Genomic DNA, 23365 nt, shown 5'->3' on the forward strand with positions numbered 1-23365 from the left:
TCAAAGAACCCAATCCCACGAAATGAGAGTGAATGCGAAAAACCCGAAGAGGAAGGTGAAGCAGCGAAAAGGACACGCGAAGAACAGCAAGAAGGAGAAGATTCATCCGTATTCCTGCCGCCGCCGAAAAAAAAGGCTTCGAGAGAAAAAGGTAATTTTTTTTTTGTAATATTAACACTGTAGGAATTTAGCCATATTAATATTAACTTTATTACTTCATTAGTAAATAACACATAATTTTTATTTATGTCCTTGGTATTGATCCCGAGGGTAGTACAGAAGGGATGATCAACCTACGAACCGCGTGCGAGCGCTCCTCTGTCGTGCTAAGGAAAAACGTAATATGAACCTTTGGGCGTCGCCAAATGTCTTTAATAAAACACGAATTCCTTGGTAAATTTATCAATATTTTTCTTCCAATTATTTAGATGATTTTGTTCGCAATTTTACCGAAAGATCCTGAAAATTGAAATGAAAAATATTCGTAACTTTCCTCCAGAATAAACTATTTGTCAGAGAAAATTTGACGACTCTCGAATGTTCATACTACGTTTTTCCTCAGCACGACAGTGCGGTGCAATGACAATGACCCAGGCAACACTCACAAGGATTGTTACTGCTTTGCCCCAATGACGTTTGCCCAACTAATTAATACAAAAAAAAAAAAAAAAAAAAAAAAAAAAAAAAAAAAAAAAAAACTAATTAATACCGAACAGTCACGGTCGGCGCCCTGTCAAGAAACTCAACAAGCTCTGTTACGGCTTGACGTTTCAATTGTTTGATTCGTCTTTGCTTACACGGAATCCACGCTCACCTGAGAAACCGCAGTCGTAATCAAGGACCCAAAAATTGGCCGGAGATACAATCGAACAGTATCATCTACTCTCAGTATTGCAAAGTGTGGTGAACACGGGTGTTTTGAGGAACGCAGGGAATGTTATACTATGGGCGATTCCAACTTGGCCTCGGAGCAAGTAGGTAAATACTATAACATTGGTGAACGACAATAGTTGGACCTATAAAAATAAACCTAAATCTACACTTAAAATAACAGACAAACGAATTATGCAGTTTCGCACGACCAAAAACTTGAATGCAGGAGTAATGTATTATTAGAATTTTTATGAACAAAAGAAGGAGGGGATAGGTATTATAAGTATAGCAAGTAAAAACTCGCATCGATTATAAAGCATTGCAATAAAAGTTGAATATTCCCGGCTCAATCCTCCTCCGATACCTTTTTTTCGATTTCTTTATCAAACATTTTTATTTCAGGATTGCTACAGAATTCGGAGGATGAAATTCCCTGACATTTCCCTGATTTTCCAGATACATTTGAGTAAAATTCCATGGCAACTGAAGATATGCCAGACGGTTAAAAAGACGTAATTTGAAAAAGTTTTCAGGCAATATTTGCAGTTGTTCAAACGTCAAACCCTTCCTAAAAGGCAAATTAAGGCGAATTAACTTTTTTCTCTGACACTTTCGTCATTTCCCCTGCGATTTCCAGGTTTCTCCTGACTGTACAAAATTCCCCGGCATTTCGCGGTTTTTCCGGTATTCACTGCTGTAGCAACCCTGTAAAGTTGAAATAACGATACTTCCCTCACACTTTCATCATTATCCCTGACATTTCCCAGTATTCCCTGCACTGGAAAAAAAACACATTGGATCCAGAGTATCCAGACTCTTAAAAACATCGACAAGAAAAAATACTCTCGATTCAATCAGATTTAAGCTTCAATCAAGACCCAAGCCTCTTCAATTAAGCGGAATCCGTTTTGATTCAAGCAAAAATCCAAATGAATCAAGAGTATTTTTTCTTGTCAATGTTTTCAAGAGTCTGGACTCTAGATCCAATGAGTTTTTTTTTTTACCCAGTGAACCCCGTAAAGTTGAAATAACAATATTTCTCAGTATTCCCTGACTGTGGTAACCGTGTTGTTTCTGTTTCGGGTTCATCTTGTTTCGAACAATTTTTCCGATCGCACCTCTCTGCCTCCTGCTGAGAAGCGCGAATGGACCCCAGGATCAAGAGTGGCGGGAAACTGGCGTTTCTGATAGCGGGGGCGTTGGCGGCGTGGGGCGCATGCGCAGGACGGAGCGACGAGAAACTGATGCGATGCGCGGAGATAACGAAGAAGCCCGCGACGAGATTCCACTTGGTCCAACCGTGCAGTTTTTCCCGGATGGTCATCGTCGGGCTCACCAGGGCACCCTCCTTGGAGAGGTGCGCCGTCTTCGCTCACCGGAAGCAGGGCTTGGCCATCAATTACAATCAAGCCGGTAAGTCGTAAATCAGACAACACGGAGAAAAACACTTCGTAACTAGAAATCTTCGCGCGCCCCCGCTTCAGATCTGAATAAATGGGAGAAAATCAAGGAGGCACAGGAAAAAAAAACATTGGATCTGAAGTCCAGACTCTTAAAAACATCGAAAAGAAATAGTACTCTTGATTCAATCAGAGTCTAGCTTAAATCAAGAGCCAAGCCTCTTAATTTAAGCGGATTTCGTTTTGATTCAAGCGAAAATCCGATTGAATCAAGAGTATTTTTTCTTGTCAATGTTTTCAAGAGTCGGGACTCTAGATCCGATGTGATTTTTTTTCCAGTGTGAGAATAGAGAGAAAAGTGAAGAGGAAATTCATGTCCCGAAAAAGTATGAAAAAATGTGAAACTTACATGAAATGTAATTCTTTACGCCCGTGGGAGTGTTAAGTACTTGTTCTCCTTGATTTCCTCTTTCTTCATCTTTTCGGCTTCTCTCTCTTCCTTCTTTCTTTTTCTCCTTTGTTTCCCATTTTATTTTCCCAAAATTTCGCGTCCCTCGCATCGCTGCGCCCCCCCCTCCCCCCCCCCCCCCCCGGGGCGGTGGCGGCAAGTATGATAGTTACGCCACTGGGACCCGTAGTTGAAGTCATATGGATGTCTGAAGTTATCGGATCACGTATCTAAAAACTTGCGGTCCAGCTGCCGAAGTTCGGGTCAGACGTCTGAAGTACTTCGATATATGCCGAAGGGTTCGGGTCACACATCGGAGGTACTCCGGTACATACCGAAGTGCCTCGATGTCTGACCTGAACTTCGGCAGCTCGACCTCAAGTTCCCGGATGTGTGATCAGAAAACTTCAGAGATTCGTATGACCTCAACTTCGGGTCCCACGCACGAAGTTTTTTTTTCCGTGAAATACTGCGAAAGAGGCACCTCGTTATATTGAGAAATTCAATTTCAGTCTGGTTCGGGAATTCCCGGGGTGCTGACACGTTGTGGGGGCTCCTGAAAATGACGGATCCAGCAAATTGGCAACATTGTTTTTACTCTACTTAAACCTATGGAAATGTATCGCTTCTTTGAGGGGCTAGATGCTCCGACCAGAATCGATTATTTGACAAAAGTTTAATTGAAGAAAAACTGGTGTCGCCAAATTGCTAGAACCGCTTCTGAAGTGCGCGGGAATAAACAATTCATGGCCAACATGGCGCGGCGCGGCTTTTCCAGAATGCAAACATTTGGATTTCATTGTAAATGCTTAACGACCACGTGGGGAAGTTCATGTCAAACATGTTATGCTAAACTTTAAGGATTTCAATCATATCGAACACTTTCATAACGGAATATTTGCCCTTATAGCCACTTGCCTGAGGCTTTTGTCGCTTACTGTCGGTGGCTAACAAGCTGAAAATACGGAAAGAGAGTGAACCAGATTGGCTTAAAAATTTTCGTTTTACCGGTGATTTTACAGATATGAGTCCTTCAACACAATCTAGAATTTTTGTTGGTACAATTTATTTTTCTTGCGGCAACTTGCTTGCACATTTCGTCGCTGTATGTCACTTACTTACAAGTTGGGATCCTTACATCATCCATTAAACGAGGATATTAAATTTTCATGACTAGATTTATTAAAACAGCGTCCCAATCAGAAAATTTACAGAAATGAGGCCTCTAATACAATTTTAAATAGGTTACGATCCCAATAACAGCTCAATTACGAAACATAGTAAATACAGGGAAGACATATGACCTTCCTGTAACTTTTCGAGTGATTAACAAACCTCTGAAGAAGTTTGTTTTCAAGGTAACTACGAAAGAAGGTTGACTTAAATAAAAATTGAATCTCATTTGAGGCTAAGTTACGGTTGTGAATCTCTTACAAAGTAGGGGTTTTTACCGATTAAAATTTCTTGTTTTTTCACGAGGGGAATTAACATGGTAAGCGCTTAAAACTGTACTCTTATTCCAAGAAATCGAACCTAAAACCGATTTATCTAGATGGAAAGTTCTGTGCAAAAGCACACGGATAGAACATCTATTACAAACTGATTTGTTCTATATTTTGTTTTGTAGTACGGCAAGGCGTGATATTCGCCCAAAATCATGCATGTGAATTCTCTTTTATATTCCCTTCACGTTGGTCTGATTTCCCTTCGTGCTCAAGGCATTCAGATTTTGACGCTATTTCCGGAGAGCGAATGGGATCCTTTAAATTCAATAGCTTTCAACGCATGTCGAAGCATTGTCGACGAATCGAAACAAGACTTATTTTACATTTACGAGGACGGATTGCACTCCAAACCTTCATTCGAGCACTTTAATCAACAGTTGCATGAAGCCTCCATTAAAACAATTTTGATATCCCACCACACTCAACTAAAAAATGCTGTCAATACCAATCATGCCAAAAATTTCATATTCATTCTCAACGATGTGAGAGAGCTGATGAGCTTAATTCTTTACACAGTGTCACAACCAAGACTCTTGGAGGAAAACGGGGAAAACACGAAAAGTCTCACATACGATAAAATTAAGCCAGAACATCAGTCGGAGTGTATTTTACCTCTATACTGTGTGACTGTAGATGGTCGTTCGTTTTGGACGCTAGAGGCAAAAACATGCAGTAAAGAGTTGAGACTATCATCAGCCGAATTGGAGCCCAATTCGATTCTAAGCGATCGAGTGTTTAATGAAACTCGAGGTTTGTACATCAACAAAATTTGGAATTCTAAGAATTATCTGGTATTCATCATAAAAAATTTCGATCCGATTTACAAACACCCGGCATATACAGCACCATTAAATATAGGAATAGGGAATGGAATGCAAAAGTACACAGTGGATACAGACCCGGTCGCTAGGCTAGTATTCTGTTTCAAATTTTTTTGGCGCTTCTTTAAAGGACTAAAATCAGTCATTTGCCACTCGCAGGGTTGTGTGAAATATAGTCCCTTCATGGAAAAACTCATCTCAACTGAAGGTGAGACCGATCAGTATTTTTTCGACTTTTCTTGGAACGATATGCACAGAAAATCAATCAACATACTCTACACTTCAGGAAAAATTCATAATTCTACGGTTTATCAGTCTTCGTCCTCATACCATTGGGGTTGAATCGGACAAATTAATATTGAATGACTTCAAACGTGCTGTAAATTGCACATTGACATACCCATCACATACGAATTACAATTACATGGTAGACCAATTCAACAGTTACGGTACTGAAGCAGGCTTGAGATTCGACATTGACTTGCAGCCGTTTGAGTATGGACTCAGTTTAGAGGGAACTAATTACTCCAGGTATGATTTTTCAGTCAGCATTGATACGAGATCTCTCTGCATTGCAACTCCACATAGTGGTTTTATGTCACAAGGTCTGGTGATTTTCAAAAGCTTTTCGCCAATCGTATGGACACTCATTGTTCTTACGATTGTTAGTTTCTGGATCATACTGGGCACTTTCCATTACTTACAATGCAAAGTATTTTACTTCTTCTACCCAGACGCAGAAGTTGAATTTTACAGAAACTTATCTTCTCTGTTCACTGTTTACGCGTACTTCATGTGTGGTAGCCCAGCAAACCTACGCCTGGGCCATCTTTTGACTGGAAAAGCCCTCTTCGTAATTTTCAGTTTTTCTGCGATCATAATAACTAATGCTTTTTTGGGTTGCATGACAACGCTTCTCAGCAAGAGAGTTCTGTATCCGGAAATTGATTCACTGAAAGCCTTGGAGGAATCAGATTTGCTCATTCAAATAATCTATGATGATGTTCCAACGGAAAAGGAAATGTTTTCTCAGCAAAACCATTCAGAGGTGCTTAGTGCCAAATTGGCGCATAATTTATACTCTTACTCTGTAGCGGAATTCGGGGAAGTCATTCTTAATTATTATAGTTTCTTTGAAGATGATGAGTCTTCCGCAGAATCTAATTTTACTAAAAATCGCTTCATGGAGATTAAAAAGAATATTATTTCTATGGCTGCGATGGATGCCATAATGATCAGTGTACCGTTCTCTTCCAAGCGCAGGGAAAATGTCCGTATAAATCATGGATTTCACGTAAATATTGAGCATCATCTGATGCAAGAGTGCCTCATTACGTATCCGGTAATGATTCCATTCCTGAAAAATTCTTTTCTCTATGATAAGTTGAATCGAATAATTTATCAAAATCTAGAAACTGGGCACATGAGAAGAATGCTGGAGAGATATGATCCCTACGCAATGACATTTGCATCTGAGGACACTGATGCAGAGGGTGGTGAGCCTAAGCCATACGATCTAAACGATTTGCAGTCAGCTTTTATAGGACTCATATTTGGTTTATTTGCGAGTTTCCTCACCTTTATAGGAGAAATTTTCACTGACTTGTATCCAAACGCTGTCATTCTGAAATATTTGAAAAGTTTAAAATTCTTCTGGTCACGGAAGGTGAGAATGGACAAAGTGTAATCTAAGTTATAATCATGTGTATCAATGATAAAAAGCGGCTCTACTCTTGTAACTTAGACGAGGAAAAAAACTCAAAAATGGCCCGAACTGTAGCTAACAAGGTTGAGAAATGGTGCTGGGTCCACACTATTCCGCGGGGAATACACACTACACAGCCAAGAAATTAAAAAAAAAAAAAATTTACTTCGAGTCAAAAATGTTTTTGCTCAATAGTACCAGTACAAGAGTGAGGCGGGAAGAAGACTAATTAACCGATTCCAGTTTCGCTTAGAATATGACTCCACTTCGGAATTTCAAGTGGAAAATTAGGCAAAAACTGTCGTTGTGCCTAATTTTCGTGATTATAGCCTTACAATTAGTAGCCGGGGAAAGTATCGTAATTATTTGAGAGCGTCAAGCGCATGGAAATAAGTTCATGACTTACGAATGGAACACTATTCTGTTGGAAGAAAGTTAGGAAGGTCTGTGGTTTTTCGGGTGTTTGAAGCAAAGAAGGTTTTTAAGAAAAAAAGAAGAAACAAGCAGTGAACTCCACACAATGTGTTGATAAGGCGCGTCATTGACTCGTACGTATCAACTTGGTTAGTTATCATCTACAGAGATTCCTCTTAGAGAGTACAATATTAGTGAAAAGATTAAAAAGGTGGGAGACCTTTGAACTCTCATCAAGATTTACTTTGTAAGTAGTCTGTAATATATGAATGGAGTGCGAAAGGAAGATTGTTAAACAATTAGACTAAAAACCTCCATGTATTAATATCTCTAAAAAAGAACGCAGAGAATTTTACAATTCCTGTTTTTTCAAATAATCATAGTATTATTTAACGTTACCCTGTAAATTGAATGCAAATCATTTAGTTTTAGTTTTAAACCATGTAGATAGATACAAGGAAATACCTGTAGTAGTTACGTTGTATTTAAATAAAGTTCCTTTAAAAAAGTTATTTTTCGAGAATCGATGATTACTGATTGCGATCCCAAAAAACGATCGATTTTCCGCAAAAGATCGAAAAAATCGAGGTAACAAATCGGAATATGTCGACTCCCTGACGTGAAAATTTAATCCTACGTGTAATAATACTTACGTCGCGATGTGTTGAACTGAGAACATGCGTGAACAACGATTAGAAGCCCTCGACAACGCATCGGTTCGACAACAAAAAACGGGGAGTTTGAATTTTTCTAAAAATAAAACATCTAGATAATTTAAATCAATACCGTAGGCTGAATTCTGCGCATTCTTTTACTTTGTTTTAAGAGGGAGGAAAAAAAAACAATTGCCGTGAAACATAGCTTTTCATCATTCTGTTGCCAGGCTATAAATCTAGAAACATCCTCTTTAGAAATTTTAAAGAATCCCTATACACATCTTGAAGAACGTACCATAAAAAGAATGTCACGAACTAAAACATTACTCACCCGCAAGGATCGGCTAGAAAGTACAACAATAGAAGACCCTGCTCTCACACGCGGGTGAGGAAGCGCCTTCAACGCCTCCCATATCACATAACGCTCAGCCGCCATGCAATTCATAAAGCGCCCCCGTCGTGTTTCTGCCTAGTTCCTCTTTTGAAGGCGTTTCGGCGTTCGGCACACGCTCATGGATTATTATTGAGATGACGGTTCTCATTGCAGGTAACGACATGGCTTCTAACTGCTTAGTTTTGGATTGTCCCGAGTATGATACCTTGCTGTCGCTTCAACCACATTCGTCCTTCGACTACTACAGTTTATATTCGCGACCAATACGTAAGTATGAGCACTATTAATCCCATTGGTGATATCTCTTTAGAAAGAAGTGACTTTTTACTTTCGGGAGGGATAGTTCTAACTTTAGCCGCACTGGGAAAAACAAATTGGATCTTGAGTCCAGACTCATGAAAACATTGACAAGAAAAAGGACTCTTGATTCAATCAGATTTAAGCTTAGATCAAAAGGAAATCCGCTCAAATTAAGAGGCTTGGTTCTTGATTTAAGCTTAAATCTGGTTGAATCAAGAGTATTTTTTCTTGTCGATGTTTTTAGGAGTCTGGACTCTAGATCCAATGCGGTTTTTTTTTTTCCCAGTGCGAGAATTTTCCCCCTCGGTTAAATGTTCTATAAGAGAGTAGAAAATCTTCGTCTAGGATGTTTCGCGCATTGCGAACTTGATGCAGCTGACTTGTTTTTTTACGAGTGGGAACGCTGAGTTCACGGGTCAAGAAACATTAATTGGACCGCGTTTGGCAGAAAGTAACCAAGCCACATCAGCTTTCGCCAAAATTAACTGGGTCGTTATTTTCTTACAAGTAGTTACAAGAGAACGTTTGTGTAGATTTTTTTTTGGAAATTTTAAGGAATTTGCCTCGTACTTCGCGGAAAATTCCCTGAACTTCGCACAAAAATCCGCACGATCGTTTTCATCTAAAAAATTAAATTTCCCCATTAAAATCGGCGACAACTGATGTGGCTTGGTTCCTTTCTACGCGGTCCAAATGTTTTAGTCACGAGTTAATTCTAGTAATTTTCGTCCAAATCATTTCCTGCGTCAAACTGTAATAAGAAACCATAAGCGAATTTTCGCGATCAATCGCCGTTGAATGATATTGGACTTCTTCGTTGGTCTCACCGGAGACCGTTGGAATCCATCAATTTGAAATTTGAAATTCACCTCGGGACTAGAATTTGATTTTTGAATTGATGCAATCGATGCCAGAAACTTCACCTTTCACCAGAATTTTTGTTTCGTCAATACTTTTCCTTTTGAGTTTCGCCAATTCAAGTCTGGTGTTTCTGCAATTTGCTGTGTTTTAGTGTTCCGTGTTTTCTTATTTTCTTCTATTTTCATTTTAAAAAAAAATCTGAACTCTGATTGGCTCCTGCTATCGCCGATCATCGGCATCACTCAGCGCTGATCAATTCTTTTGATGAATGATATTCGATCGCGAAAATTCGCTTCATGCATCAGAATTCTTTAATTCGTAACTTGTCTACCGGTCCATTGCGCTATTTGATAATGGTCCCTGCTTCTATTTGTATGTTTCGCTTCTAGCCGAAGAGAACACGACGTGCATTCCTGGCGTGGGTATGGTTTACTTGCACCGCGGCAAAGTCAACTACTCCGAGGCGGAGGATCTCTGCGAGAACAAGGGAGGCAGATTGGCCAGCGTCGTCTCCGAGAGTCGAACCAACGGCCTCTCTCGGCTCGTCGCAACTCTCGGCACCCAGAACAAACTCACCGTCGCCTACGTTGGTCTCGCCGACACCAAAGTCGAGGGCCAATTCATCAGCTCGAAGAGTAAGAATCCTTTATAATGGGCCTGTCTTAAACTTCAGCGGGAGCAAACCGATGAGTTTTATCGCGTAGAGAACGGCTCCAAAATCGTCATGACCTATATTTTAGGAGGATCGATATGCTCTTCACTGGTAAAAAAATCACATTGGAGCTAGAGTCCAGACTCTTGAAAACATTGACAAGAAAAAGTACTCTTGATTCGATCAGATTTACGCTTAAATCAAAAGGAAATCCGTTCAAATTAACAGGCTGGGTTCTTGATTTAAACTTAAATCTGATCGAATCGAGAGTATTTTTTCTTGTTGATGTTTTTAAGAGTCTGGAATCCAGATCCGATGTGCTCGATCAATCTGACAGTGGGTCAGTTGCACTGGTAACAGAATTGTGTTTTGATGCTTAATTCTTGTGGATTAGCTAAAAATAGTAAGATCTGTCAAAACCGCAACTCTCTTCAACATTAACCGAGGTATCGATCTTCGGAAAGTCGGGTTTTTGACGTCATCGACCACGGTAGTGACACCCTTGGTTTCTTTCACCTTGCTTTCATCCGAGTTTCATATTGAGTAACCAGTGCAAGTATGCGTCACACTGAATAATGGAAGCAAGGTGGAAAAAACCAAGGGTGTCGCCACCGTGGTGGATGACGTCAAAATCCTGACTTTTCATAGGGTGATATCTCGGTTTATTGAACGTAGAAAGCTGCGGTTTGGACAGTTCCTTTTACTTTTGGCTAATTTGCAAGAATCAAGCATCAAAATACGATTCTGTGACCAGCGCAACTGACCCATAGAGGTTCTCTGCGAAGTATTCAGAGACTTTGACGCTGCAATAGAACAGTGACCTCGTGCCGACTTCAGCCGCACGGCAAAAAAATGAAATGTTACATGATTAAAATCGCTCAAAAATCACAATGAGCGCATTGGGAAAGTCTGGAAGACACTCCTAACATTACAATATGCATGAGACATATGCGTTTTATATGCATCCCGCCTCGAAAACGATACTACGATACAGGTGAATATTTCGGAAGAGGAATCGCTCAATACAACCCCTTTTTTTTTGCAACAATTGCAACGACGAAACCTAGAAATGAATTAAACAATATTAGAGGTTGCAGACGACTCGAAGGATTATTGTTTAAGCATATATATTTTTGTATATAATTTTTCCATAATGAGAGATTAATAATGCCCTACTCCGTTCCTGGCTCCCTTGTAAGCAGGGAGTGAAGTCCATCCCAACGTTCTTTTTCAATCTAAAAGAGAGGATTCACGTGAAATTGTCAACTAAAGTATTTTGTACATTTAATTAGCGTTTAGGAATGATTCTTCAACATTCATTAGAGCTTCGTTAGTTGCTTTTGCGTAATTTACGAAGTATCACTACGAAATGAAACATCGATCTGTTTAGTTATGTTCCTCTCCTCTATCCTTCCCTTGATGCGGCTTCGGATATGGATTCTGTCCTCTGATTATGGATAAATCGGGGGACCATTCATAAGTGGTCCTCGATGAATTCACGCTGGCCATAGAATTTACAACACTTCTCTGCTAAAAGTTAGTTGAGGGGCTTGGAGAAGTCCGGAGTTGTTTTAAATAAGTTTGTATAATCCGTTCTCATCACGTTTTCTACAGTGGCGGGGCGTGAATTGCGATGTATCGATTGTTATGCCATTTAAACCTATGGTAAAGAATCGATTATTAGGAAGTTTGCTGCGAACACCCTATTTATCGATCCTTTTCCATAGGTTTAAATGGCAGATCATTCGATACATCGCAGAGCACGCCACGCCATTGGATTTCTGATATTATTAATGACATTTGTCCCCGCAGACGAGCCGTTGAGGTGCTTCCCGTACCGAGCGTGGGCCCCGAGCGAGCCGCGACACAAGAAATCTCGGGAGGACTGCGCGGTCATCGATTCGCGCAACAGCTGGCGGGTCGTCGACTGCAAGTCCAAACATCCCTTCCTCTGCGAGCTCACCCCTTCGGGACCACTCCAAGACGACGTCCAGGCTTGCTACCGACTAGCAGACATCAGTAAGATCAATCATTATTTAAGACCGAAATAAACATAGTTAGAAGACCCCGCACAAAAAAGTTAAACAGGGTAATCGGAGCAGGCAACGATTAAGATCAGAGAATTATTGCCAGATGGTGCTGAAGAATTAGCCATTTCATCCATTTAAACACATATTATATATCCATATTTCGGGTGAGGCAACAGGTGAGCGCGGAGCATTGTTGTCAGATAGTGCTGAAAATCACTTTTCCACACTTGGTCACATATTAAAATTCTGAAGTTGCTAACGTGTAACATCTTCGTAGTGGCACTTGGTAAAGTTGTAGTTTTGGAAAAACTTCGATTTGTATAACCAATAATTAAACAACTTTCTATGGTTACCCCAAAACAACAAACAAATATAAAACAACAGATGCTGATACGGCTTAATGTTGGTGCAACAATGGGGGATTTGCACGATAAATGTTTAATGCTGCATCTGAAAGTGCTTAATGAGCGGAGCCCACGGTTTTTTTTCAAATTGTGTGAAAGTAGGTGGGGGAGAGGGAGGGTGAAGGTGCGTTTTTTTTCCCATGATTTTTCTTTTAATGGAACATTGTAGAAAAATAGATTTTAAAGTGAGGAAGTATACCGCCTTGTGAAGTCATTTGTATCCCATTTAAACACATGTATTTTAGTGGATAGATAATTCTTCATATCTTCGTCAATACTTGTTCAATGTAGAAATCGAGGAAATTCTCATTTTCAACAGTCTGATTGTTGCAACTGTAACTGGCTTTGTCGGTGAGATATTTAAAATTCATTAATTTAACAATAAGCGAGAGCAGAGGCATCAAAGATAGAATAGGGTGAATATCGCAAGGATGACGTAGCCACTAAATCAGTCCGTAACGCAGTCAATTTCGCGGGGTTTCGCGTTCTGGTTTCTGGCGCGTAAAAAATCGAAGGTGGCCGTCGGGCAACTGCGCCCTAGCGCGATCTATTATTTTACAATTCCCCCGGTCGGTGCCGGTGTGGGTCGGAAGGTGTTGTAAAGTATACCCCGCCGCCGAGTTGCACCAATTACGGTGGACACATTTTTGCTCGGCCCGACACCCGGAGTAAGGGAGCAGCAACGGTTTCGCGACGGAATATATTATTCATGGAAAAAATGACAGAGATTTATGCCAACGCCACGGAGAGCCCGCGCGTGAGGCGATGTTGCCAGTACAGAGTCGCCTTAAAAAGTAGTATCGTGAAACGCCTGGCAGAAAGCGGAATAGTGGTAATGATGTGGCGGAGGAACGTAGAGGAACAAGTACATCAATTCACATGAAACACTGAAGTTTTCAGTGAGCGCAGCATAGTTTCTTTCCGCATAAGTAGGTCAAACGGGTATATTGGCCAAATGCAAACTTCAGCGTGGAGAAAAAACTTCGTGCACGGGACCTGAAGTTGAGGTCATATGGATCTCCACAGTTTTTGGATGACGCATCCGAAAACTTGAGGTTGAGATGCTAAAGTTCGGGTCAGACATCTGAAGTACTTCGGTATAAACCGGAGGGTTCGGGTCACACATCTGAAGTGCTCCAGTACATACCTAAGTACTTCAGTTGTCTGACCCGAACTTCGGCAGTTGGACCTCAAGTTCTCGGATGTGTGATCCGAAAACTTCAGAGATCCATTTGACCTCAACTTCGGGTCCCATGCACGAAGTTTTAATCTCCGTAAGCTAGATCAGAAAGAATACAGTAGTTTTATATTGAATGACTCAAAAATTACGTTGAGTGCATTGGTAATGCCTGGAATTATTTCTTAACCTCACAAAATCCGTAGCGTGGCCATGTGGGGGGAGGGCCATCAGAAATTTTTGAGTTGCCCCCCCGCCCTCCACTCCCCGAGGGGATCAAAAACTGGAAAATACCTAAACAAGTTTCCCCCTCGATATGAGGAAAAACGTCTTAAACCGCAAATCGATATCATAATTACACTGGAAAAAAACACATTGGATCTAGAGTACAGACTCTTGAAAACAATGACAAGAAAAAGGACTCTTGATTCAATCAGATTTAAGCTTAAATTAAAAGGAAATCTGCTCAAATTAAGAGGCTCGGTTCTTGATTTAAGCTTAAATTTGATTGAATCAAGAGTATTTTTTCTTTGCCGATGTTTTTAAGAGTTTGGACTCTAGATCCAATGTGTTTTTTTTTTCCAGTGTAGAACTGAAGTTATGGCCAGTGGTGCGCAACATTTGAATAACCCTTTATTTGCCGTCCTCCCGTTTTTGAAGCGGGAGCTTAAAAAGAGGCATATATTTCTTGCGCAGATTGTGAAGTTAGGAGTGCATTTCTAACTTTGCTGATCGTGATTTTAGATCCATCTTCCGTAAGAAGCTATACCCCAGTCTGCTTAAGCTGAAGTTTGCAGCAGGCCCGCACTTGAGAAACGATCGGCGATCCCCTCACAAGACAACGCGTTGACGGAGTACGCACCTACCGCGGCAACGACGCGACAATTGACGTTGACGTGTCGGTTCGCGTCGAACGCCTTGCCGCGCGCCGCGCCGCCGTGACATGGACAGAGGAACAGCTGAACTATGATGGACTAGCGCGAGCCCATTGCGCGACAAGGTACAACAACTCATGTCTCATGCTCGTTTCCTCGGACGCGCGCCGCACCGCGAGTATGACGCTAGTCCATCCTCGACACGACACAGCGACGCAGGGGGCGATTTATCTCCGCCGCACCACCTGCTCCCATGCGAATCACCGCCAGTGCCAGATCATCGGAATTAAATAAGTGGATCACTCACTGGAAAAAAAACACATTGGATCTAGAGTGCAGACTCTTAAAGACATCGACAAGAAAAAGTACTCTTGATTCAATCAGAATCTAGCATAAATCAAGAACCAAGCCTCTTAATTTAAATGGATTTCGTCTTGATTCAAGCAAAAGTCCGATTGAATCAAGAGTATTTTTTCTTTTCAATGTTTTCAAGAGTCTGGACTCTAGATACAATGTGTTATTTTTTCCTGAGCTGGACAAGAAATTAAAGGGCCTGTTACAAACTTTTGCCAGAGCAAAAAGAAGAGTTGCTTCTATCAGTAAATGTCTCAAAAATCACGATGAGCGCATTGGCAAAGTATGAAATGCACTCCTAACTTCACAATCTGCGAAAGGAAATTAGCGTTTTATTGAGCTTCCTGTCTCAAAAACGATACTACGATACAGGTGAACATTTCGGAGGAGGAATCGATGAGTAAAACCCCTGACACTGGGATGGTACACAGTAATTAACATAAGACTGACGCTTCCACGCGCAAATCGTGAGGAAGCGCCGTATAATCCGAGAGCCCGACAACGCAGGGTTCCCACAAAATTTTGGGATTGAAATTCCCTTATTTTCATGGTACAGTTGACTAAAATTCCCATCTACCTGTAAATGTCTCAAAAATCACGATGAGCGCATTGGCAAAGTTTGAAATGCACTCCAAACTTCACAATCTGCGTAGGAAATTAGCGTTTTATTGAGCTTCATGCCTAAAAAACGATACTACGATACAGGTGAACATTTCGGAAGAAAAATTGCTCAGAACAACCCCTGACACTGGGATGCTGCACAGTAATTAACATAAGATTGATGCCTCCACGCGCAAATCGCGAGGAAGCGCCGTATTGTCCGAGAGCCCGACAACTTTTTGAGATAGACAAAGGGTTGCCACAAAACTTAGAAATTAAAATTCCCTGATTTTCCTTGTACAGTTGACTAAAATTCCCTTCTACCTAAATGTCTCAAAAATCACGATGAGCGCATTGGCAAACGTTAGAGTACCTGTATAGGGAGAGTAGCGACAGATCTGAAACTCCGAAAGTCCATCAGGCCTTCACCGATGCCTCCGCGAATAAAGTTAGGGCCCAAAAGGGCAGCCAACCTATGAATTTCGAATGTCCAGAGCGATTTACAAATACAATTGTTACGAACCGTTGTTTAGAAAGCATGTATTTGGTTTACTTTCTGCATAAATTTACTTATTTTTGCGAAAGAACGCTCATTTATGTACATTCTTAGCCATCTTGGTTAGAATTGAAATCTGTAGGCTGGCAGTGAAATTTTGTGTGTTAGAAGTTGCTCAGAAGGGTGGCTGCACTTTTGGGCCCTAAGCCCTCCATGAACCGATCTGTCGCTACTCTCCCTATACAGGTACTCTAGCAAACGTTGAAATGCACTCCTAACTTCACAATCTGCGTAAGAAATTTGCGTTTTATTAAGCCTCCCGCACTGCAAAAACGATACTACGGCATAGGTGAACACTCCGTTAGAGGTGTCGACCTATCCAACCCCTGAGCACGAAAGTACTACACAATATTCAACATGGCCGACATCAATCCGCCAAAACTTTAGTGCCTGGCCGAGATTCTAACCATTTGTTAACAACTCAGCGTGTTTACATACAGGGTGAGCGAAAAGTCCCCGACCCCCCCTCTAACTTTTGAACGAATTGAGCTAAGGAAATGAAACTTTGGGAATGTTCCTATCTCAAAGGGGACCATCTTTTGAGGGGGTCAAAATTTTGGTCCCCCCCTCAGGGGGGGCAGGGGCCCCCCAACTTTTTTTTTTCAAATAGCAACCCCTATCTTGTGATACCTCATCCGAAAGAGCATAAAAAACTAAGAATTTTGGCGCAAACCGCAGATCAATATCTCAATTTTTGACCGAGTTATGATAGGTCAAAGGTCAAATTTGACCTATTTTCAAAAAATCATAACTCCGGTTCAAATTATCGTAAAGAAAAAAATAAAACGGGAAAATTTACCAAATTGTGTTCGCTTTTACGTAAAAATTTCAGAAATCACTTCGATTTAATTTTAAGGGGGGGCTCGGACCCCCAAATACGTCAATTCAAAGGTCATTCAATTTTCCCGCGAAATAAGCCAATTTCCTCTGGATTTGCCTCCACATTATCTCAGTAAGGTCAAAATCAGTTCAACATTACGTTGGCAAGTCCCCAAATTTCGGGAAAAGTTAAAAAAACGAAATTTAAGGTGATTAAATTTGACCGTTTAAATTTCGTTTTTTTAACTTTTCCTGAAATTTGGGGACTTGCCAACGTAATGTTGAACTGATTTTGACCTTACTGAGATAATGTGGAGGCAAATCCAGAGGAAATTGGCTTATTTCGCGGGAAAATTGAATGACCTTTGAATTGACGTATTTGGGGGTCCGAGCCCCCCCCCCCCCCCCCCTTAAAATTAAATCGAAGTGATTTCTGCAATTTTTACGTAAAAGCGAACACAATTTGGTAAATTTTCCCGTTTTATTTTTTTCTTTACGATAATTTGAACCGGAGTTATGATTTTTTGAAAATAGGTCAAATTTGACCTTTGACCTATCATAACTCGGTCAAAAATTGAGATATTGATCTGCGGTTTGCGCCAAAATTCTTAGTTTTTTATGCTCTTTCGAATGAGGTATCACAAGATAGGGGTTGCTATTTGAAAAAAAAAAGTTGGGGGGCCCCTGTCCCCCACTGAGGGGGGGGCCAAAATTTTGACCCCCTCAAAAGATGATCCCCTTTGAGATAGGAACATTCCCAAAGTTTCATTTCCTTAGCTCAATTCGTTCAAAAGTTAGAGGGGGGGTCGGGGACTTTTCGCTCACCCTGTATTCACGAGTTCTTCGCGTTGATGAAGATCCGCTTTGGTTGACCTTGTGCTCCCGATTGTGATTTACTCCCGGAAACGTCGGCTATGTTGGGCACTTCTATTAGGAAAGGGTTAAATGGAATGGTACCTTTAACGAAATGTTCACCTGTGCCGCAGTTTAATTTTTCAAGCGGGAAGGTAAAAAGACGCAAAGATGCAAGAATCAAGATGACGGGTCTTCCGTCGCAGTTTCAAAGTGCGTAAACTTAGTTGGCCCGGATTCTGACTGATTGGGAAACTTTTGAGTCCAAGAAGGATTATCATAACATCTTTTTTAGGAGCGGTGAAATTCATAGTGGTGTAGAATAATGTACAAACGGATTTGGCCATTAAGGTCCACCGCGAAGCATTCAGAGACTTTAACGCTGGGTTAGAACAATGTACCAGGAGACTGGGTGCGAATTTAAGCACTCTGATGCACGTTTCCAGTCCAAAATTTCACGTAGAACACGATTAGCGCAACGAAAACTCCTGAAATTAACTCCTTACCAGGATATCAACGGTTTTTAATTCGAATTTGTTACGAATATGTTGAAATTCCCGCTTAAATGAAAGACCAGACTTCACTGGAATTAAAACGCGCACTACAACGGTTTTGGCGGGCTTCTCAATAAGCAATTTTCCTTCCCTATCTTATTTTCTCCTAAGTATAAACAACAAGCTATAGCTAATTCAAAGCGCTGGAATTGAGATCATTACATTCTCTTACGGCAAAGACTGTCACGGTGACGATTTAACTCAAGTAAATTAATGTTTATTCTTCAAGCGGAAGTTTGAATTGATGAGTCGAGTATAATTGATATCTTTGACAAAAGGTCTTTCATTAATCATCGCTGTGCGAATCATTTTCTACGTGACACTTAAATGAGAAAACATATTAGAAGGCCTAGTTTCAGTTTCGTATTTAGCCTGGTGGTCCATTTCTAAAACTTCACATGATGACATCTGAAAACTTTAATGAAATAAAAACGATATTGTTGCTAATTTAACTAGGACTTTCCCGAGGTTATTTAAAAACTATTACTCAGGATATTTTTTTGTTCCTCTCATTTGCAGAAATGAAAGCAATGTGTTTGGCGCGGGCAAACTACTCCGAATTCTTGTCAACGACAGAAAATCCAGACCGATGCCAGGAACTGGAAGCTATTGGAATGGCCAATTTGAATAGAACTTTATCAGCAGAGGGTTCACTTCACAACGCTACGATGGGAACCCAGGGAGCTACATGAAGAAATTCGATCATGTATTTTTACTTTCTCGCTCCCATAGGGTAGAGAGGAAGTATTGTCATCCTCCAAAAAAAAAAAAAAAAAAAAAAAAGTTGAAATTTCATCATTTCTAGATGTTTTAAGGTCCCAGGAGTAAAAATAACCATACTTGAAAAAATGTGTGTCCGTCCGTGTGGCGTCCCCCAAATCTGTCTACAGCGATATCTCAGAATCTATCTGTTCGATTTCATTCAAAATTGGCACAGGACACCTTATCTATGGTCTCCTTATGCACGTCCAACGATTTTGAGGTACGCTAAAATTTGGGGGGGCTACGCTCAATTGTCCATTTTTAGCAAAATCACACGGAAAGCTCATTTTGAAAGACTGTAAATTTTGAAAAATGTCTTTAATTCTTTAACAATGGGCATCAAGCACATCACCTGGGTCATTAATTTAAGTTCCAAAAAGATCTTTGGACTAAACTCAAAATTCAAGAGATACGAGGCCCAAAAGTAGGGCACTTTGCTCCGCGAAACAGCTCATTTTCAAGGACTGTAAATTTGAAAAAAAATAAAAAAAAATGCCTTCAATTCTTCGAAAGTTGGCATAAGAGCACCACCTGGTTCATTAATTTAAGTTCCTACGAGGTCTTTGGACTAAACTAAAAATTGAAGGGTTACGCGTCATTTAGTGAGGGCACTGCGAAATCACACAGAATATATGGACTAAAATTTTGAAAAATGCCGTTAATTCTGTGAAATTTGGCATCAAACGCAATTGAATCATTGATTTGAGTTCCTGAAAGATAGGACTAAACTCAAAATACGAGGAGTGCAGACCATCTCAAGGGGGTATCGAGATCACTCATCGGTGGGAAGCTCCGCAGTCTGGGCGTAACATTCTAACAAATGGATTAAATGTATTAAAATTGGAGATAAAAAAGTTAGCAACTGCTACATACCAAAAAGAATCCTTGCACAACTATCCTACTCAGCTTAAACTGTGAGCGAACGGATGAAATGATGATAACATGAGACCAGGTAAAGGGTTGAGGAACAGAAAGTAAAACACTATACCCGATTATATTCACGATATTACGATGCAAATCGTTTATTATTGTTTTAATACTACTATAATGCATTGTTACCCAGCGAATGATGAAATCAAATGTCAAAATTAAGAACTAATAACACAAAAAGTAGATAAAATAAAATAGAAACACCTTGACTAAGATGTAAACAAAGATCCACGTTATCACAGACAGGAATGGAGAAGGAGATTGAGAGTCGGAATGCGGGAGAGTAATGCCATGCCCATACCGCTCTTTGATTGGTTCAAACCCGATTCAACCAACAAGATGAAGATTCATTCCAAAGCGGATAAAGAATGGTAGTCGCATTTCGTACCTTCTTGACGTCACACGGCATCGTGTACGTTTTGGGTTCATCCTGATTGCATGGCACACCATGTACCCTCTGCGCGTCACAGCCTTTAAAATGGCGGCTCAACTCCAGTTGCGACTACCTTTCTTCCTTCACCTGTCTCTACCTCGCTCTCGCCATAGAATAAATAATAAGGCTGGAATTTGTTCTATGCTCTCGCTCATGCTCACTTTCTCATCCCGTCATGATGACGATAATGATGATGATGATTATCATGAATGTCGAGTCAATCGAATTCTTCTTCGACCTATTCTCTACACCAAAACCTAGAATAATAAAGCTCCAAGAGGAGTGCCTTCTTCATTTGAAATGCATGTGCTGTAATGTTGGGTGTCAGCGCTGACGATACCTACTGATCTATCCTGCGTAACCACTTAGATCTCCTATTTATTCCCCCGATACTTTTTGAACATGAAGAGAAGAACATTGCTTTCTGTCTTCTACTTTCTGACATTGCGGTGAAGTTCAAAGCCGAGCCCAGGTAACGATGCAAACTATTCAACCTCTGCCCGTTACAGTTTTCTTGGACACAAAGTATGTAGAAATAGTTGTTGACTGTAATTAATGGCCAACTCAATATCTGCTTGTGTCTGAGGAATGGTATTGGCAGAATGGATTAAATCTTCCTCAGCGACACCATTGGTTGACCTAGGAGAAATGATGAGGTATGAAATCAGGAATGTTTGTCACCTTTGCGCTTCCAAGCAATTTTTACTTAGAATTGTTGACGCAGGGTCTATATGTGTACCAAATGCCATACTTTACAGTTGTTGATATAAATTATTAACTCAATCACAACAACCTTGCAATTTCCTTCCTCCGAGTTCACAGAGTACCTCTCCTCGAACGCAGCATAAATGACCTGAAAAAGTTCAGAGTATTGGACACAAAATGTGTAGAAATAGTGTTTGACTGTACTTAATAGCCAAATTAATATCTGCTTGTGTCTGAGGAATGGTATTGGCAGAATGGATTTAAACTTCCTTTGCGACATCATCGGCTGACCATGGAGAAATGATAGGGTATGAAATCAGAAACTTTTGCAAGCTCTGCGCTCCCAAGCAATTCTTACTTAGCGTTGTTGACGCAGGGTCCTCTGAGATAAATAGGTATAAAATCCTGTTTTGGGAATCCTTAAGCTCATTTGAACAGTGATATTTAGAAATGAATCAAGTTCCATTGCTGTTTTGCAGGCTCTGCGCTCCCAAGAAAATCTTACTTGGCATTGTTAATGCAGGGTCCTCTTAAGTAAATAGATACCTATAAAATCCTGTTTTGGAAATCCTAAAGCTCATTTGAACAGTGATATTTAGAAATGAATCAAGTTCCATTGCCATTAAAATGATGCAACCTGACCTTAAGGGAAACTGAATGCATGCATTCCCGTTCATTTCATTTAAAACCAGAATGTTTGGGTGGAAAAACAAAAATTATTCAAATTCTGGGGCATTTTTCACAAAAAGGAAAAGTTGCATCTTTTTGAAAGCAATTCAATAGACTTGATTCTTTACTGCTATACGCAGTCCATATTTAAACAGTTATTCCATCATCCAAATTATGTTTGCTGCTGGGATAGGTTATTTCAGTGCTAAAAATGAGGCCACCAGCTGCGGCCCAATTATTGAAGCTAAGTGATGCTGCAATCACACGCTGAATTTAGCAGCTGTGATGTGGCACGCTGTCGCCTCAGCACGCTGAATGTGGAAGTCAACAGTAATCGTCCAACGGCTGAAATTTAGCAGATTCGAGTTATTTTCATCCAGATGTGTATCAAATCTGCTCGAATAGTTTAAACGAATAGTTTAACTCGAATAGTTGAATAGTTGCGCGTGACGCGCAAAATTCAGGCATCCGGCCGATGACTTCCACATTCAAGCCACATTCAGCATGTGATTGCGGCATGAACCTGAAACTATAAGACATAGCCCTTGCTCTAAGCCTTCAATAATCGGCCTGCTGATGAGTTGCAACATATTTCCACTTCCAGACGAATGATCATGTCTTGGTTGATGCTCTCGATAGGTTCAGCCGCAGCACACACCAGAAAATTCCTTCTTCGATCGGACCTTTGATGATTCATTGTCGAAATAGCTTTGAACTGATTAAAGATAAATGACACTGCACGAGTGACATTTAGTGATGAATCAGAGATCAAAGTATAAATTTGAAGCTGCTAGAGCAGTAATTTTATCAAACAAGAGTGACCGTCTAAATGCAAAACCCACTTTCGACAGATCTCAGAAACTTTGCATCACCGCAAGGAGATATTAACAGAATATCTATACACCAAATTATTTACGCAACTAGGTGAATTTCTTTGGTAAATTATTGCGCTTAAGAGAAAGTCCTGACTGTAGAAAACAAGAAATAATACCTGTACCGATAGCATAACTGTGTATATGCACTACAGTGGTCACTTACAAAGAACAGACACGAACAAACACTTATGACAAACATTGAACAAGAGAGCAGAACTGGATTAAGTAACTGTAGTCTCTGATTTAGTTCTAAACTGCGAATTTGAAGAGCCATAAGACACAAATCCGATGTGTAATCACTTGGTTTGGGCCAAAGAAACCTTGAACTACATGAGATCATATCGGTAAAGCTTGAGAGGTCAAAAGACTATAATACTAAATAAATGGTGAACTTCTAACTCTTGAATGAATTCAGGACCACATACTTAAGACAAAGAAACTGCAAAACATTTGATTTGAGGCGGAAATGAAAAGAGAATGGTCAGAAAAAAAGAATGTCTGGGTTTAGACATTAGACTTGTAAAACTGATTAGGTATCAGAATGCCCTTTAAAATGAGCCGATAGGCCGTGGCTTCAGGTTGTAAAACACGATGAATATTATTGTTAAATGCTTGGTTGTAAGTCGAAAATGGATTTAAATTAATTAAAATTAAGAGATTTCGAGTTGTTTGGATCATTTGTGTTATCAATCTTCGTTTGTTTATACGACACACGTCAGAGGCATGCAGAGGTACCTCGCC

General features: G+C 40.4%; 1 protein-coding gene across 1 annotated transcript; it reads left to right on the forward strand.

Annotated features, from left to right (window-relative positions):
• Nucleotides 1-703: 703 nt before the first annotated feature.
• On the forward strand, nucleotides 704-18958 carry LOC109040604 (uncharacterized). Its single transcript, XM_072305105.1, has 5 exons — nucleotides 704-2286; nucleotides 8370-8483; nucleotides 9767-10012; nucleotides 11842-12048; nucleotides 18770-18958. The coding sequence occupies exons 1-5, from the start codon at nucleotides 2019-2021 to the stop codon at nucleotides 18940-18942; spliced, it is 1008 nt and encodes a 335-aa protein (XP_072161206.1). The 5' UTR covers nucleotides 704-2018; the 3' UTR covers nucleotides 18943-18958.
• Nucleotides 18959-23365: the final 4407 nt, after the last annotated feature.

Source organism: Bemisia tabaci, chromosome 10 (genome assembly GCF_918797505.1).
Source record: "Bemisia tabaci chromosome 10, PGI_BMITA_v3".
In the NCBI taxonomy this organism is placed as follows: domain Eukaryota; kingdom Metazoa; phylum Arthropoda; class Insecta; order Hemiptera; family Aleyrodidae; genus Bemisia; species Bemisia tabaci.